The sequence below is a fragment of the Protomyctophum parallelum genome (assembly GCF_964188405.1).
Source record: "Protomyctophum parallelum genome assembly, chromosome: 1".
NCBI lineage: Eukaryota > Metazoa > Chordata > Actinopteri > Myctophiformes > Myctophidae > Protomyctophum > Protomyctophum parallelum.
In genome coordinates this window covers 23,747,608-23,767,570 of record NC_139697.1, presented here as the reverse complement: position 1 = coordinate 23,767,570, position 19,963 = coordinate 23,747,608, and the positions used below count along the sequence as shown (strand labels likewise).

General features: G+C 45.1%; 1 protein-coding gene across 1 annotated transcript; it reads right to left on the bottom strand.

Annotated features, from left to right (window-relative positions):
- Positions 1-16,222: 16,222 nt before the first annotated feature.
- Positions 16,223-19,575, bottom strand: sox4a (SRY-box transcription factor 4a). The gene has a single exon (XM_083768936.1). It carries the CDS (start codon positions 18,489-18,491, stop codon positions 17,316-17,318), a length of 1,176 nt encoding a protein of 391 aa, XP_083625062.1. The 5' UTR covers positions 18,492-19,575; the 3' UTR covers positions 16,223-17,315.
- Positions 19,576-19,963: the final 388 nt, after the last annotated feature.

Sequence of the window (19,963 nt, the reverse complement as noted above, 5' to 3'; positions counted from 1 at the left end):
CGGTCAAGGGCAAGTCATTAAGGGTACGGTCACACATCTGCATCAGGAGGGTTGTCGCCAAACCCATGCCCAGCATCAAGGCGCGTCAATCCGTCATGTTTTCTCGCGGGTTGAACTTGTGTGCAGTGTGGGTGTTCTGGTGTGTAATCTGTTTGACTAAAGTCCAGACCGCACAGGTCGCAGCTCCATGCAACAAAACAGTTTTAAAAGGCATGTCACGCCAATCATAGGAGGCCTTAAGTATGTTTCACCAGTTTCAATTGAAACGGGCCTCCACCCTCAGGGGGGCCTCAACAAAATAATGATGTCATGGGTATATGGGGGCCTCATATTTGGTCTTGAAACAGGCCTCCAGATTCCTAAGGCTGCGCCTCGGGTCTGCCTACGCTCCCAGGCAGTGTAAAATACCCGGTAACCTGAGACCTCTCGTGGCTTATTGCTTAAATATACTATACTATGCTATACGTGTGGAAGACCCATAGATCCATAGACCCATAGATCCATAGACCCCAAGGTAGCCGCAATGAAGTAATAAATATAGCAATAGAGTTCAAAGGTTGCACTAATTGGCGTCGTTAAGGTGTGCATGGCAACAGTTTGTGTCTCGTGTGATTTCACACCAGAAGATATAAGATGATGCACCGTGTTGAAAATGACTGTAGACGTCGAGAGAGAGAAGAGAGCCAGACAGACAGACAGACAGACAGACAGACAGACAGACAGACAGACAGACAGACAGACAGATGTTGTCTTGGACCGTTTCCAAAGCAGGAGGACCAAAGCGAGCCCGTCATGCTGCTGTTGCAGTGAGGAACAATCTGTATTGCTTTGGAGGCTGCTGTGATGGATGGACCAACTACGTAGGACAGATGGATGTCTTCAACACAGTGTCTTTATGCTGGAAGAAGTTACCTCCAGTGGAACCAGGAAGAGGTGACGGTCACCTTGAGGTTCCATCCATGCACTGGGGCCACACAGCTGTGTTGGTTGAAGATACAGTCTACATCTGGGGAGGTTTTCCTTACTGCAACGTGCTTTATGCATTTGATGTTGACTCCCACAGATGGTTCCAACCCAGGGATTCTGGAACTGTTCCAGAGGCGAGGTGTTGCCACTCAGCCTGTGTGTTGGAGAAGGTCATGTTTATCCATGGAGGAGACACTAAGCTGACTGGATACACTAATGACATGTACAAGTTGGACACCAGCACAATGGTCTGGTCTTTAATTAACACCAGAGGAACTCCACCTCCTGCTTCACACCTTCACTCTGCCACCATCGTCGGAAAAAAGATGTTTGTATTTGGGGGCCGTGTAGACCAGGGGGTCTACAACACCATCAGAGTGTTTGACACAGAGACCAACGTCTGGTTGGACACACCTTCTATTCAACTTCTACCAGAAGGACGCAGGGGTCATTCAGCATTTACCTACAATGGAGAGCTGTACATATTTGGTGGCTGCAACGGTAACCAGAACTTCAATGATGTGTGGAAATTCAGTCCAGAGACCTTCTCCTGGAAGAAGGTTGAGCTCCCGTGGAAAGGACCATGTCCAATGCGTGGTATGTGCTTGCGTGGTATGTGCTGTTGCATTGTGGGAGATCGTATCATCCTCTTTGGAGGAACAAAAGGAGCTCTCACTATGTCTGATGAGATGTTCATCTTTGACTTGAGTCCTAGTCTTAAGACGTTATGTAAGCTAGAAGTTATTCAGTACGCTCTGGACCAATCAGAACTCCCACACGACATCAGGTGGGAACTGGCAGCCATGGAAACCAACGACAACAGACGACAACAACAATAACAACCAAGACCACATTCCAGACGATGGAACAGCAGAAAGATCAAGAAATGATGGATCAACATCTCATCCCACCTGATGGTGAGCCACCTCTCAGCATCGCTTACTGAGATTCAAACCTCAGGAGACTCCTTCTCTCCAGACAGGCTCTCTAACCATTCAGCTAGGCATCAAACAATGACAATTGTTCCGTCCAACACAATGCGGTGGAAACACAAACCTGTGTCTGTATGTTCCAAACTGAACACGGTGGAACTCTCTTTATTGTATATTTATTTCTATGATCTTTTTTTATTTAAAGGACCAAGCAGTCCTGAAAGGACTTGGTCCTTTATTGTTATTGTTATGTGTTTTTCCTTCTCCTTTTGCCAAAAAAATTATAATCGCGAAACTCGGCCTACAGAAAAAAATAAATCTTAAAGACTATCTGGTACACAGCAAGCTAAAAGGAATCAACACACCAGCACGCCAGAGACTAGAATACTTCAAACCCAAACAAATAGTTAAAAATAGAACTACAAAACGCATGTTGGAGATTAAACAACAGATAACAGCCAGCACCAGCAACTGTGTTTATTTAATCTTACAATATGTCGGAGAAACAAGTAAAACAATAGCTGCAAGGCTGAGACAACACAAATACAATATTAACAATGCAAAAAAGACAACTAAAAGGATTGTTCAACATTACATGGCACATGGCATTCAAGCTCTAAAAGTATCTGGACTTCAACACAATCCCAACTGGACAGTATAGGACAAAGACGTTTTAATGGAAAACAGTGGATTAAGAACCTCAACACGGATTTTCCTGGAGGTTTAAACATGCCAAAATATTAGACAAGTTGTTTTGATTTTGTACCAAAACTCCACAGCCATATACATGCTAAACACAGCCAACAATCAATGGAAATCAGACTTTGAATATAGGGGACAAATTAGCACATTCCACACCAAGCCAACCTGGAACACGAAGCAAGAGTGTACAGTGCACTGAAGTCCCCTCAGTCAACCGCCGCCACTCTTGGCCCTCTCTCTATCTCTCGCTCACTCACTGCCTTGCTCTCTCCCACAATGTTAAAGTTAGTAAAGTTACACCTATTTTATGTAAATAACATGGTAAAATGTGCAGCATTGGGAGGTAAAGAGGAGACACTTTAATTGTGAAGGGACGACAGGATGAGGAAAGGTGTTGTTGCTAATTGTCGAGAGTAAAAGCTGCGTGTGATATTGAACAGTCAAACTATTCGTATCAATATACGGCTGTATCAACAAAATAATGATGTCATAGGTATATGGGGGCCTCATATTTGGTCTTGAAACGGGCCTCCAGATTCCTAAGGCCGCCCCTGACGCCAATGCAACTCCTTGCAACTGACATTGGGGATAATGGGAGTATGTTGCAAGGTGTGAGTGTGTGTGTGACCATGAACGTAATCCATTAAAGATGGAGTGCCACAATTCTTGTATTTTTCCAGTTTTTCATGTGTGTATGAGGTGACAGTACTTCATTAGACACCCTGGAGTCGTTTTTATTATTTTTATTATTATTATTTATTATTATGGAGTCGTTTTTATTTTTATGTACAATTTACAATTTACAATTTAGGCATTTAGCAGACGCTCTTAATCCTAGCTCTTCACACACACACACACACACACACACACACACACACACACACACACACACACACACACACACACACACACACACACACACACACACACACCAAGAACCAAAAATATGGTAATACATCATACACATAAAAAGATAATAAATCATACGTAAGGTTCTCATACGTAAGCTAAGAACCTAACAGTGGAATATCTATATTATAATGAAACTATGCATATACTGTATAGTGCTACTGTATGTCTACATAAAATGCTATCGAAGTTACATTGTTGAGCCTTTGCATACGCCTGTAAGGTCGTCTCTGCAGTAGCCAGACATTTAGGCCCTCATTTATCAATCGAGTGTAAAATCTGCCACAGATTCGAGTGCAGGTTTCGTAGTACACCCACGTCGCCGCGGCATTTATAAAGTGATCGCAAACAGCTGATCCTTCCTTAATTTCGTTCTCACGTTAATAAATGTCACGGCTGAATTTGATCTGGCACGCCCTAAGAAATCAAGCCTCGCCCTCGTTTTTGCGACCTGAACCACTGCTATACGATCTGGAAACCATGGTTACCGTGCCTTTCTGCCCGCCTCACCCCCCTCTCTCATACACACACACACACACAGACGCACACATGCTGCACGCACACGCAACTTGCAAGCCCAACTAACTGGTGTGTTGTTAAATAAATAAACAACGAACACCTGCATGAATTAAATAAAGTTGTAGGCCTACCCTGTTTGTTTCCCTCTCACCTCGCTTGCCTTGCTGTCATGTCCACGCACGCACGCACCTACATGACACATCGATATCGCATCGCCATGAATGGAATACATTTGGGCTGGCCTATATTAATTTTACCCATCGTGCGCAGTGCACAGCGAAGGCGTTAGACTGCGCACTGCTGTGATATTAAAGTCCTGTGCGGGTGAGTGTCAGTGATGCCTGCATGAGAGTCTAGATAGGCTATCATGTCGTCAAGGCAGTCATAATCAACGTTTATGTAGTGATTTGATCATTGATGAACGAATCATAAACATATGGATGAAGGCTTGCTTGCATGTGTGCTGGTATGTGTTGGCGACGCACGCCGTGGTCCCGTCCTCCCCCGACCCCCGAAAATGATCTCGCTTTTATCTGTCAAAACCTGTCTAAGCACTTATTTAAATGGTGAATGATTAAGCCCCTTACGCCTATAGCCTGCTAGTACTTACTACAAATAGGCAAGCTGTATGCTTGTCATTGTCACTTGGAAATAAAGGCGTGCAGTCCATTTATGCCTTTTTTTAAATAATATCATAATCACATATGCCGCATCACCGCATGCGCTCCAAAATCATCTCACAAGTGCGCTCGCATAACAAGGCCAGTAAAGCACTGTTTGATTAAGCACAAACTAATACATTGTAAACATGTTATATTGTTTTTGTCTGGAGCACAAATTTCAAACACCCCCACAACTCTGAGTGTGTACAAATGGTACCAAATGGACCCTTACGGTTCCATTAGCATGCTCATAGGAGACCCAGACTGGAGGGTCCTCCAAATAGAACCTGACAGGTCGTCTGTCTCAACTAAAGTGGTCCCCGGACCACACTTTGAGAACCAGATGCCTCTTAGACCAACCACACAGCAACCAGAGATTTCAATTATATACCAGCCAATCAGAGGCCCACCTGAGACTTTCTCTGGCAGAACCCAGACACGGTGGGTCTGGACCATCTGAGACTGTGCTGCTTCTAGATTAGAGATTTCAACTACAGACAAAACAGCCCATGCTGATGTGCTAATGGCATCATTTCCTCTCTCTACAGTAAATCGGCATGAATATAGGTTCCAGTTCACACTAATGTATAATCATCTTGTTTGACTTCATGGCTACCCCGGCCTGAAGGCTGTGACCTATACTGCTCTTCCCCTTTTGTCAGCCTTCCTGCCAGGGTGAAAACAAGGCCACGTAAAGCCTCATATATACTTAGTTGCAGGCCGGTGTGTCACGGTCGGTCACACACCACAAACAGCTAAGAAAAAGAAAACAAAAATAAAATATGTTCCAAAACAGTTCCATGGGCCACGTCTGAATGAGAAAGAAGATACCGGCGCACTCAATTCACTGAATTCAGTTCAGTGCTTTAATAACATGCAAACAAACAAAGCACCGACGTTTCAACGCACCACAGTCCTGAGAGATAATGGTATATTTGTTTTCTCGCCGACATCCTAGTTTTCTTAACCTAGTTTACTTTTTTTTTTAAAGGGAGCATCTTGTTTGTTAATTTGTTTTTGCTTTCAGAAGACACGGTGTGTCTAAATGTTGTTTGTTTATTAGCCCCTTAATAAAGCATCCAAGTGAATCGATGTGTCTATAGAGGGAAAATTATGTCTTCTGCAAATAACCATGCACCAGATTTGAAAGTTGCCAAGCCTTAATAATCCCCTCATGAGGAATGATAATGAAGCATCTTTTAAAAATATTACTGAAAGGTTCACATTAACAGGACCATAATAGCATATGTGGATCCATATAGATCTACCGTATACAATGACACGCTTACTGATGTGTGGGATTGTTTTGTTTGGCTTGGTTAATGTCGATTTAAAAGCTTTTAGCTCCAGCCCATTCCTTTTTTATCACATATAAGTATTAGTCGGGGGGCCACAGGCCCAAAAGCTCAAGGAATAGAGTTTAACCTGTCATGCTGTAGTTTTTATTTGTGTTTTTTCTATTAATTTGGTCATTAAGGTCCACAGATTGAAAGGAAACATCGCAAAAAAAGATTATGGGATATGTACAGCTTTTGTCCCCACACGTCTCAAGATTTGCCATTGACAGTGAAAGGGGAATTCAGGTCAAATGTCCACAAAATCTTGTCCCCACACGTCTAAAGATTTGCCATTGATAATGAACGGAGAAATTAGGTCAAAATTTTGCTAAATATGACGTAAATTAAACATCAAAACATTAAACACCATTGACATTGAAGGAAAAGATGACGTCATATGTAGACGATCAAACCAGCTAACCAATCACAGGCTTCCTGATTGGCCAGTATGAGATGATGTATGATGACAAGAGCGCCCCTTCACAAGGGGTGTGATTTTTGTATACCACACCATAGACAACCAATATAAGGCAAAATGTTCATCATGCTTTAAATAGCATGTGACATGTCAAACTAGGGGGTTTTCATGATTCTGAATCCATTTCAAGGGTAACAAGATGACTCGCCCCGTTTCTGTTTTCCTCCCAGAATTTTCCCCAGTGAGGGGTGGGAGAGGCTGGACAGCAGACGGCTGGACTTTGAATTTCTCTAACTATAAACTTTCATGACAGCAGACAGCCTAAGTACAAATATAATTTATGAAAAGCTACTACATTGAAGTCTGTTCACAGTAGTTGTTGTAGGCTATGTGGGGATTATCTGACGAGGTACCATTTGAGTGTGCAATACCTTACATAATACTAAATAATACTAAATTGTTTATAGGGTCAATATAAGTAAAATAATATAGCCTTTCTACAGGCGTATCTTTTTATATTTTTCCAGAAAGAATACAAACAGCCAATAGCATATTACAAAGTTATCCCCCTCACTGGTGACAATTCCGGGAGGAAAAACGGGCAAGCACCGGGGCGAGTCATCCGGTATTCATTCCAAGCATTAGTTTTGCACGGAAAACACTCCTTGGCCTACATTTGCCACTTGCCCAAATGTGCCCAAATGTGCTGACCTCATCACTTTTGTGCATGCAAAAGCATGCAAAGTATGACATTTAAATCTAAATCTGTATAGTTTGGGAAGTATAGCCAACTGTTTTTAGTACTGTGTCCTTTCTAAGTCCACCGACCTCCATTCGGGGAGTGGCTGAAGCACATCAAGACTTGAAGAGACCACGTCAACACATCAGATTGCTGTTGACCCTGCACATCCATGCGCCCACCTGTACGGACACATTTTAACCACCTTGGAGATGATGTCGTCAGGTTCAGACCAACACCACCTGCCTTGCTCTCACCAGCTTCTTCCCAGGTGACAACTAATGACCCAGTCCCCTCAGACAGACCCCATCAGCCCTCTCAGAAGTAACGGAAGGAAACACTGTTCTCTTCTCAAAGACTATACGTTGGTTCTCAAAGTGGGGTCCCGGGACATTTGGAGGTTAAAAAATAGCGTCACGATCATATTAACCACTTTAATGCTTTGGCTAATCAAAAATAGCAGATATACAAGCTCACATCCCGTCACTCCGTTCCGTGCTATATGAGCTTGTTGATCTGCTATTATATTGATCCAACTTCTACTGAAAAAGTACATTAGGCCACTTTAGACTAGTATATTTACACACATTTACACACTAGATATTATATCTATTGTGTAAATGGCAGCATACATCTTAGGAATGAGGCACCTGATCTCCTGAGTAACGCCTGATCTCTTCCACATCCTCCCACGCAGCTCCAACCTGCATGCCACCAGAAAGCAGAGATCTACAAGGACTGACTTCTTTGTAACCTTGGACCCTTGCTTAAACCCCAGGAGCAAGCAGCTAGTTACCAGGCCAGCCAGCCAGCCACCACCACCAGGCAGGAGCAAGCAGCTAGCCACCAGGCCAGCCAGCCAGCCACAACCACCAGGCAGGAGCAAGCAGCTAGCCACCCGGCCAGCCACCACCACCACCAGGCTGCAGTAAGCAGCTAGCTACCAGGCCAGCCAGCCAGCCACCACCACCAGGCTGCAGTAAGCAGCTAGCTACCAGAAGAGGCCGGGAGGCATACTTCGGTTAGACAGGCTGGAGTAAGCAGCTAGCTACCAGGCCAGCCAGCCACCACCACCAGGCTGCAGTAAGCAGCTAGCTACCAGGCCAGCCAGCCAGCCTTCACCAGGCAGAGCAAGCAGCTAGCCACCAGGCCAGCCAGCCAGCCAGCCAGCCAGCCTTTACCAGGCAGGAGCAATTAGCTGGCCAACAGGCCAGCCAGCCACCACCACCGGGCAGGAGCAAGCAGCTGGCCACCAGACAGGAGCACCATGTCGACTCTGGGCCGAGGCAACATCAACACCAATGAGGATCTGGTCTCTATGCAGCAGGTGCGTGAAATGCACTACAGCCTCCAGTTCGTCCAAGTCCAATATGCCTGGTGGCAGTTTGTGCACAGACCCATGAGTCCAGAGTTCGATACGAAGGAATACAAAGGAATACTAAATGCACTGGTTGATATAAATAGCACAATATATCATAGGATGCATTCATATACTGTCCCCTTACACCGAAAGTGACTTATGTTGCTATCTATCTGGCAGCAATTAACAAGAACAAACTATCCCTGCAATATGCATTACACTTAAAATAAAGTGCTCCTGAATAGACTTGTCCTCCTGATGAGCATAATCCATGTGGGTCCTTAAAAAGCACACTGGATGCTGTGAGTTAAGTTTACGCCAAATCAATTATTGAAACACACTGGTGATATAGGCTATACTGGCTGCACATGCAAACATGTTTATGAGCTATATTCAGACATTTTGACACATAGGTCGTTAAAAAGCCACAGTAGGAACTTGGAAGAGCATGAGCTGACTCTCAGAAGTGCAGTTCAATGCTTGTCGCCGCTGTCCAGCCCTCGCTGTGCTGAAATAACGGACGTGTCCCATTGTACAGCCGACGGCTATAAACAGTCAAATCTTGACTTGACATGTTTACTTAATGTAAAATAAAGTTCTCAAAAGACTCAAACGCTCATTTATGACTGACTTTAAAAAGCCTTTGACAAACTGCATTTGCAATTAGGCTTGGATATTATGAATAATGCAAAGTCCCTCCAACCAATTACATTTACAGGACAGCAATGAGTAACTTTTTTAAATAAATTAATAAATCGCCCGTCTGTCAAGTGAAAATGTGTCGTTTAACAACCTTGAAGCCCAAATAAAACATTTTAATGATGTGGAGGGTTCTTTTTCCCCCCCTTTCTTTTACAGACAGGTATAGCCGACTTTGATGAGGAGACAGAAAAACACAGCATCTCGTTTGTTCTTTTTCAAATTAAACGATACGTTATTAATAGCCGAAGAAGACGCTTCTCCTACCTGCCAAAAAACCTGCTCCCTTCCAGAGTCGAGATGATTTCATCTTCCCAAATGTTTCGCATACTTCTGCCAGGCTCATGTCTGTTCCTTTGTCCTCAGCTCAAACACGCTGACACATGACTTCATCGGGGGTGAAGTTTCTTATGAACGCTCAAACTGTTGATTTCAACTTTTTCTTTCTTTGCGTCGATGACAGAATTCCACTGTGTTGTTCCTCTGTGTGTGTTTTATTCGCGTGTTGTTTGTGAAGCGGCGCGTGGAGAAAGATCAATGAGACAAAGTTGGGGACGTGCCAGATTAAAGGCGGTGTTTAGTTATTTCTTTGTCTGTTCATGCAGAGAAGGTGCAGGGAGAGAGGCAGCGTTATGACTTTCTGTCCCGCCTTCAACTTCACGGCCGTCTCGCTAGGCTACTTACTGACTGACTGACTGAATGACTCAACCACGTGTTGGATATATTAGGCTAACAATCCCACCACCAGCAGCAGATTGATTAATTACTAATTAGACTAGAGGGCTCGTCAATATGTATACAATGTCACGTGGCATTCATTAAAGCAATAGGCAGTGTAAAACTATTCCTGGTGTAGGGTAGGAGGATAGGAATCAGACGGGTTTACAGACTGCTGGTTTATTGCGTTCTTTACACACCGGGGGTATCATTACAACTGGCCCATCACACACATGAACCTGTCACTCCAAACACCGGTACCTGTAACGCCCACCGTAGTACGGCGGCTCTACACGGACAAACAATAATTTAGTCAAATGATCAGGGAAATATTTCCTATTAACCATATGCACATATATGAACCTGAATATGGCATATATATTCTGTATTACAGTATATATGCCATATATTGGCATAATATGTTAATATATTTCAAATAAAACCATAGCACCACCATTATAGCCCTTTCATGTCGTCCATATGATTCATGAATGGTGTTAAAAACAGTTATGTCAGTGAAAAACAGTTAAAAGAAAAATTGCTATTATACAGTATTTCTGGTTTCAACCAATAAAACATAAACAGCTGCTACTAGTGTTCAGAGATGAACTTCAGAACTGTAAAGGATGGGGTAGAGTATGCTGGTATAGTGTATATAAATATGATATCACTCCTAGAAGGCACTCGTGCACCACAGTTTGTGAACCACTGGTCTAGTGGATATGATGTTGGACTTTCACCCGGGAGACCTGAGTTCGAATCCCAATGGATTCCAGAGGGCTGTGAACAGTTCAGAAACCTACCTGCCAGTGACATCATCGGTAGGCAGGTTTGGAAATTTCCAACTAGATATCAACCGTTATTATTATTAATCCAAGAACAATGTGCCGATGATGTCACTGGTAGGTATGTTTCTTTTCTTTTTTTTTATATTTTTTATCCCACAATTTTGCAACCCATTTTTTCACCCAGTGTCAATTATCTAATCAATCCTGGGCACTAAACTTCCTCTGCCAACCTGGGGGGGGGAGCAGACAGCGGACATGCATACTTTGCATAGTAGCCTAAGCATGAGGAGTCCAAGCTGCTTCTTTTCACCTGACAGGGGAGAGATTCCCCGGCCGGACGTAGCGCATGGAAGGAACACGTTATTCTGACGAGTTCCTTTCCCCTCCATCAGGCACCCCTGCTTGCCAGGGGGAGGTAGTTTGGAGACCAGGATTACTGCATGTTCTTTGTGAGGGTACCTACCCTAGGGGACACGGGGAGAACATGCAAACTCCACACAGAAAGGCCCTTTTGCCTTGCCACCTCGGGTATGGGCACTGATGACACGGAGGAGGGAAACAGACTAGTGCCCACAGCGTCCCCAGTGGGAATCGAACCCAGGACCTTCTAGCCGTGAGGCGATAGCACTACCGACTGTGCTACCGTGTCCCTAGGTAGGCACGTTTCTGAACTGTTCACAGCCCTCCCCTGAGGCTGAGAGACAGACCAAATAGATATAAACGGTGCCATCTTATAATGAATCATAGTAGTAATCTCTCTACATAGACACTAAAGGTCAAGGACTTCTGGACTAATTGACAGACCATATCTGACCAAATGTCCAACAAGAAAAATGTTCTTAGATTGGGGTCTCAGAGATACACATCTTATAAAATGGGGGTCCATGACCTAATGCATACTAACTAACTATATCAAACCGGGAGCCCTTGAAATTATGAAAGTTGAGAATCACTGGACTACTGAGGTGTGGAGGCTAACCTCATATAGGTCTAACTAACCCCCATTGGCAGAGAGAGTAGTCCAATCACTTGACCCAATTACAACTAGGAAGTAATAATACACACAGATTGTTGTTGTGGTACTAGTAAAGTTTGACAGAGAGCACGTACGATATGAATATTAATGCAATAAAAGTAAAAAACATATTATACTGTACTATTACAATCCCAAGATACAAAATGTCGGGCAGGCTATACAGACAGTAGTGTAAATTAAGTAACTAAGTAAGTACGTACATTTACTCAAGTAATGTTCTTTCACTTTACTCCACTCCATCTCATGAGGCCAATATTGTACGTTTTTACTCCACTAGGACTACATTATTTGAAAACTTTAGTTACTAGAACTTGATTATTATTAACCACCAACCTATATAAATATTTCGGCCGTTTGAAAATAGCCGATCTACAAGTTCAGAATGCGTCGCAGTGCGACACATTATGCGCTTGTAGATCTGCTATTTTCAAAAAAAGAGTATCCATTTTATACATTTGAAATGGGACATCCTGCAGATTGAGTATACTTTCTACTTTTGGTACTTTCATTACATTTTGACACCAATGCTTTTGTATTCAAGTACATTTAGAAGTCCAGACTATAATGTATAACATCTACATTGCACTATTGATACTTTTACTTAAGTAAATTACAGGGTATATTTTTCCACCACTGTACAACCTCAAGATACAGACTGTTAGATACAGAGTTCACACATCACTCTTCCATTAGATTTTCCACATACCAGATATCGGCACATGACAGGAATGCCACCTTGTCTGAAATGAGGACATGACACGAAGTCACAACAATAATCTGCTCCCATGTGACCGGCAGCCTATTCCAGACATCTGGGCCACCACTTGTTATGAATGTGCATGCGTGCGTGTGTGCGTGCACGTGTGTGTGTGTGTGTGTGTGTGTGTGTGTGTGTGCGTGCGCGCGTCTGCATGTATTGCATTACTATACTTGCTGGTACAGTAGGATTTGAAGAAATGTGGACAATTTTCCTGGCCCTCACATGAAGAGAAATTATTGTTTTATGGTTATACAATTAATTAAATGGATGTTGGTTAAGCTTATGAAAAGATTCAGGCTGGGGTTATGGTTGGGTCAGTAGGCTATGCTGATTTATACTGAGTTGCATGCCAGTGTCACACACTGAACAATAGTGGATCTGTGTTGTTTTTGGCAGATTTTTAGTTTTAGTCATAGTCTCTTGAATAGTTTTCATTTAGCCACATTTTAGTCACCTGGAATATTTTAGTGTTAGTCTAGTTTCAGTCGACTAAATGTCATAAGATTTTAGTCGACTAAATCTACAGTTGATTTAGTCGACTAAAATGTATTTTGGCGGGCCTTGATGCCGTCGTAATGGCTGATTTTACACCGATCTACAAGCTCACAACGTGTCGCGCTGCGACGCGTTGTGAGCTTGTAGATCGGCTATTTTCAGCATGCAACCAAGTGTAAAAGGAAATTAGTAAGAATACTGGATATCTTGTCCATTAGTCCCTTCATAGTATTTTAGTCTAGTTATTATCTGTTGACGAAATTGTCAATAGTCTTATTTTTAGTCATCGTAGCTTAGTTTTCATTTAGTTTCCATTTAGTTTTTGTCAGTGAAATAAGGTAGTCGACGAACATTTTTCGTCTTAGTTTTAGTCGACAAAAACAACACTGGGATCTGAAAGGTGTCACAGCACAACTGGGTTAGGGTTAATACAACTCAGGTAAGGTTACAAGTGGCACAAAAACAGGTAAAAATGGCATTCATGAAATTGCCATTCAGAGATGTGCAAGTTCTCTAACATGTGTGTGCGTGTGTAATGACCATGCCATATCCCTCTCATTACCCTCCCAGATACATCAAACTAAAGCCGGATGTGGCATCCTGCTCCCCTGACAGAGAGAGATGGTAATAATTACCAGTGTCTCCTGTGGAATAAGGGGCGTAAATTGATACACACTAAATACTGTACCTCAAGGCGCTCTCTCTCTCTCTCTCTCTATGTCGCCTTCTCTTTCTCGTCAGATGCACCAGACAAATGAATGCATCCAGAAGGAATTAATTGGATTTGGGGGCAGTCTCCTGCACGATCCACCCAGGACCAGACAGGCACCCCTCCCTTTTTGACGCACGCGCACGCACGCACACACGCGCGCACACACACACACGCAAACCTTACTCCAACCTTCCCCCCCCTTATTCCAGTCATGCCTCGCCGAAACGTCTGACACCCCTCCCCCAGCCTTCCATGGATCTGTCTGTGTCCCTTATCCCTCTCACAGACACACACACTCACAGACACGCGACTCCCCTGTGGATTGCAGCCTCTCTCTCTTCGATTGTGTTTCCATGGCAGCCACGTTTCCTCCACGTGTGGAATCAGGGAGAGAGAGAGAGAGAGGGAGAGAGAGAGACCACTGAATCTATTGATTCACGGTCTGCAGCCACACTTCACCTGCAGCAACCACACACGCGTGCACACACACACACACACACACACACACACACACACACACACACACACACACACACACACACACACACACACACACACACACACACACACCAGTTCAGATGTGTTTGAGTGGCTCACCATGGAATGTGCTAACGAGGAACCACCTGCACAGTAAAAAAGAATCAGTGTTAATTCATCCATTTGTAACTGTGATCTGTGAGTGTGCCATTGAGTGTACCCTGCACCCACTGCACCCTCACGGGTCCATTTGGTATACAGTTGTAGACCTATACACTCAAAAGAGTTCAATGTTTTACTATATTGTAGAGTCGTGGGGTTTGGCACCTTTCCAAGGGCCCCGACCTCTGTTGTCTGGCCCTGACCTGTCGTAATGAGCATGGTGCTTACATGATAATTGTAAACACAACTAAATATATACTGTGTTGTATACCAGATCCAGATACTGTTTACTTCAAAGCAGCATTGGATTTAACTCTTACAAGTGTAAAGAAATAGTATAGCTTCAATGTTTCAATTTGCATGCAAAGACACTTTTGATGCACATGTTCAGTTCCAGCTGATTTTATTTCCTTCTTGGAAGAAAAACAAAACAAAACAAAAACAAATTAAAAAAAACAACAATCTGTACAGAGGTCTGAGAGGCAGTGATTGACCCAAATATTGGCTGGTTTTGAGTTCTAAAACGTCAAATGATATTGGCATGATTGGACGAAACATGATCAAACACAGCATATTGCACAAATGAAAAACAACAGAAAAGAGACGAAAAGATGCCTGGAGAGAGAAACAAAACAAAACAAAACAAACAAAAACCTCCTCACACAATCATCTTCAACATAAGGGGATGTCCAAAGATGGCCACTCTAGTGCCTGTTGTTGATCATAATCATACATAAAACACACAATCTTTGCTCTATAGTACAGTCAGTTTACATAAATATCTTCATGTTCATTATTCTTTTTAAAAATCTTAAACACAACAGCTATAGCTACATATACCTGAATCTGAAATACAAATGCTATTTGCCATGCCATAATATAGGAAAACAATTAGCCTGCTATACGTAGCCAACAGGTACAGAAAGATTAAATACTATTTTTTTCCCTCCGATGCAATTTTTGCGCAATAACAGATGAAGCACTTCATGTGTCCCCCTCCCCTCCGAAAGTCTAGGCAAGTGGAATGAGTGTGAAAATTCCATCCAGTGGTTCAAATAAAACTTATTCTCGATAATAAAAATGCACACAGAGGTATTAATGTAGCTCTGTCTGACAGTGACTGTCTAGGTCTAGGATCTTTAGCCTGGTTTGCACCCTGCAGTACGACGGTGTGTGTCGTGCGGTGGGGTGTATATATAAATCAGTGGTTCCCAAAGTAGGGTCCGGGTTGACCCCCAGGGGTCCTCGAGGGGCTACATTATTGATACTATAGCGACCAAATGGACCCTTGCAGATCTGTAAGTCAGAGAATATACAAAGGGGGAACCAAATGGGACACTTTTGGGTCCATTTGGTTCCATTTCTACACTCTCTGAGTTATGGGGGTATACGTCGTAAAAAGAAACCACTGATATAAATTAGGCTTTTTCTCTCTCTCTCTCCCTCTCTCACTCATATAGGTCTGTGTGTGTGTGTGTGTGTGTGTGTGTGTGTGTGTGTGTGTGTGTGTGTGTGTGTGTGTGTGTGTGTGCGTGTGTGTGTGTGTGTGCGTGTGTGTGTGCGTGTGTACTGAGGGACGCGCGCAGGCAGTCACACCACGCAGGGCATGCTGCTGCCTGTGGCATCAGTGGCGCTTTGTTTATATACTTGGCTGGTGAAATCGAGTCACTGTGCCTTTAAGAAGCATGTGGGTACATATTGTAAACATTGTGTGAGGTTAGATTGTGCCAAACAAGCCCCTCTGCCGTTCTAAACATCAGAGACCCAAACAACAATGTTGTAGGCTACCCACTCGCCCCCACCCACCCACCCACCCACCCCCTCCTCTCTATAGATTTTGTACAAAAATACAAGTAGAAAATCATAACACACTTAATCTCCTTAAAGGTGAGAGACGTCGACATTTAAATAAGATACACTTCTAGCCCTTCCGCGCTGGATACAGACAGGTGTTTATGTGCACACACACACAAAACGAGATCTGTACGAGAAGAACAATACTTCAAAGTATAAAAAGTTTGGCCGGTATAAATACATCAATATAAAAACGTCGTCTTGACACAGAGGAACTACAAAGTTTTTTTTTGTTTTGTTGTTGAAGCACTAAGCGGAGAGTAATGCGCGTTGGGGAGCATTGGTCCTGAATTGTGCACTGAGTGTAAAGGATTGATTCTGAAGTTTTTTTTTTTCAGTCAGTCTTGTTTTCTTAAAAGTCCTGCCGTTGAAAAGAGAAGCTGGTGATAGTGTACTGTGTTCTATGGTCACACAAATTGCGTAATTACGCAGCAATGAACACTTGACGCATAATAACAACAACAACCAAATCCTCCTTATGGGAGGGGCATGCGTGTTGATTGATACTAAAATTATTCTTGAGTTCGGAAAGAAATACACCTGAATATCAACTTGATGGTCGACGTGAATCGGCTATATCATAAAGTTTATGATATACACAACAAAAGGGTAACCAAAAGTGGCGAGGTTCTCTATAAATGTTCAGGCTTGCCCATCACCAACTCTAGAATCAGTGTTCAGTCTCTTAGCGCCAGAGAGTTGACGCATCCTCTCGCGGATTGAATTGAATATCTCTCACTAGAGTCCGTGCGTTTTGCAGCTCGCATGGGCGTGTCTCTGCTTACATTAAATCTCCCAACTGCAAGCTAAGCATTTCCCCATCTGTGCGCTGCGCTCAGCAACACGCACCAAGTCCAGTCCATGAAGTCTGGGGAGCAGTTAACTACACCAACACACACCCGGACTTCAACGCGCATATATAGGCCACATTTCTTCCTTATCTCACTCTCCCTTATTTACTGAAAGAATGACGGAAAACAATTCTGGTCTCGCACGCACTTGCCTGTCGGGCGCTATTGTTGTTTAGACGTGGTGGGGACATTATATGGTTGGTTGTCTGTCATGGTTCCTTCAGTATGTGAACACCAGATTGGAGATGGTGGACTCCAACCAGTCTCCCGAGATCATCTCGCTGACCTCCGGCGTACAGTAGTCGGGGAAGTCGAAGTGAGACCCTGCCCCGCACTCCCCGAAGCTCCAGTCTAAGTCCCGGTCCAGCTCCGCGTCAGAGAAGCCCATGCTGCCCAGGGACATGCTCTCAAACCCGGGGCTCTGGCTCGGCTCGAGCCGCTCGTCCTCCAGCTCCTCGTCGGAGGAAGAGGAGGAGGAGGAGACGGAGGAGGACGAGTGGGAGGCCGATGGCGTCGGAGAGGACGCACGTGCGTACCGGAGACGCGGCGGCGGTGGTGGTGGTGACGCCGCCTCGCCGCCGGCCCCGGGGCTGTGCTCCTCGTACAGGCTGAGCGGGTCGCTGGACTCCGCCGAGCTGCTGAGCGTGGGACTCGCCGGTACTCCCACGGAGGGAGGCCCGCTGCTCTCCAGGCTGCCTGCGCCGCCGAACATGTGGCCGCCGCGCCTCGCCTGCTGCTGCTGCTGCTGCTTCTCCGGTATCTGCCTGGCGCCTGACGACGCTGACCTGGATTTGAAGAGCGCCTGGTGTTGGTGGTGGTCGGCGGGAGACACGTAGTCCTGCTGGCCCTGCTTGACGCCCCCCGGCTTGCCGTGCGTCCTGCTGCTCGCCCCCCTCGACCCGGCGCTTTTCTTCGCCGAGGAGGAGGACTTGGTGGCGCTGCGCTCGCCGCTTTTCTCCCCGCCGCGGTCCGTCTTGCTCGCTCCGCCGCTGGCAGACTTGGCCTTCTTCCTCGGCCGGTACTTGTAGTCTGGGTAGTCGGCCATGTGTTTGAGCCGGAGCCTCTCCGCCTCGCGGATGAAGGGAATCTTGTCGGTGTCTTTGAGCAGCTTCCAGCGTTTCCCCAGCCGCTTGGAGATCTCCGCGTTGTGCATGTCCGGCGACTGCTCCATAATCTTTCGTCTCTCGATCTGGGACCAGACCATAAAGGCATTCATGGGTCGCTTGATGTGCCCCGTTGGCGTTTTACACCACGCCACGTCGCTCCGTTCCCCAGAAGACGGGGACTCGGGCGTCGGCGACGCGTCCATCTCCAGATCCATGTCTCCCGTGTCCGTGGAGTCCCCGCCGGGGGAGAGAGCGTGCGTGCTCTCCGTGTGGCTCATGTGCTGCACCATCCTCCCCTTTCCAAGTTCCTCAGCTGTCTGGGAAAACTATACGCTTCTGATTCTGTGACAAAGTTCACGCGCGCAAGGCGCACTGCACTGTCCCAAAAAGAGAAAAAGAAAAGTAATTCCGCAAAGAAGCAGTCTGTGGAAGCGGTTGTGTGACGGGATACGCTTAGAAAGTTTCCCCTCAAGTGAAGTCTGCTCTCCTCCGTCTCTATTCAGTTTTCCCGAGTCCGTTCGTATAGACACCCGGCACTCAACTTTCCGTCTTTTCCCGTGTGCGTTTCTTCCCAAGATAACGCACGAAACAAGTGGAAAATCCTCACACACTGTATATGCTCAACAGTAACTTTCAGCTGCCGGTGCGACTGAAAACTCGCCCTGCGATGCTAATAAAAACACTTTGCCGTGGGCTGCAGTGTGAGTCTCTGATGTGAACGTGGCTGTCTGCGCAGCTTGTCTGAGCAGTTGGAGAACCATGTGGTAGAATGGAGCGGCTGCACTTTTTCATAGTCCCCTCTTTCCTGAGCGGTCTGTATGTTACTGTAAACATAACAACGAGAGCCACACTGTTTTATATCCTCCTCCCGAGATATAAAAGCGACGGCCGTCGGCCAATCAGCGGCTGTCTCCATCCTAGCTTTGCAGCGAAACCCCTCCCGCACGCCGTCCATTGGCTGAATAAAACGGGCAATAATAATCGGCGCGTGCAATGAGGATTGGTGTGTCTGACCTCATTCCTGTCAGACTCCACTGAAAGGCAAACTTGGTGTTTTAAAGGAACATGGTGTCCTTTCCCGTCCGCAAACCTAGAAGGATATACTTAGAACGACATTAGTTTCATGTGGATGGATCTTGCTAAATCTGGATTGTGTGTAATAAGGCATTTGGCATCCACAATACGCGACACTGCATGTGATACGGTAATTTATGAAAAGCCTTAGCCTATTAATGCAGCAACTTTGGTTTGGAAGCAATCCTATGGTGTTATGAAAGAGGACGGGGCGGCGGGGGGCTATATAGTAAGACAGTGCTGCTATGTGAGTTGAAAGCTCCCCATGCACCATCAGTCTCCCCACAGTGGTGTGTTTCTGTGACTGTCAGTCTGTCTGTGAGGAGAAGAGAGGTTTCATCTCTTTTCATCTCTATCCACGTCCTCAGTTGCGCTCCGGTTGGGTAACCAGCGACAGACTTCTCTCTCTCTCTCTCTCTCTCTCTCACACACACACACACACACACACACACACACACACACACACACACGCACACGCACACGCACATGCACGCACACACACACACACACACACACACACACACACACACACACACACACACACACACACACACACACACACACACACACACACACACACACACACACACACACACACACACACACACACACACACACACACAGAAGGGGGGGGGGGGGGGGGAAGCACCCGTCGGGCACCAGAGCTCAAAGTCTCCAGAGAGGATGA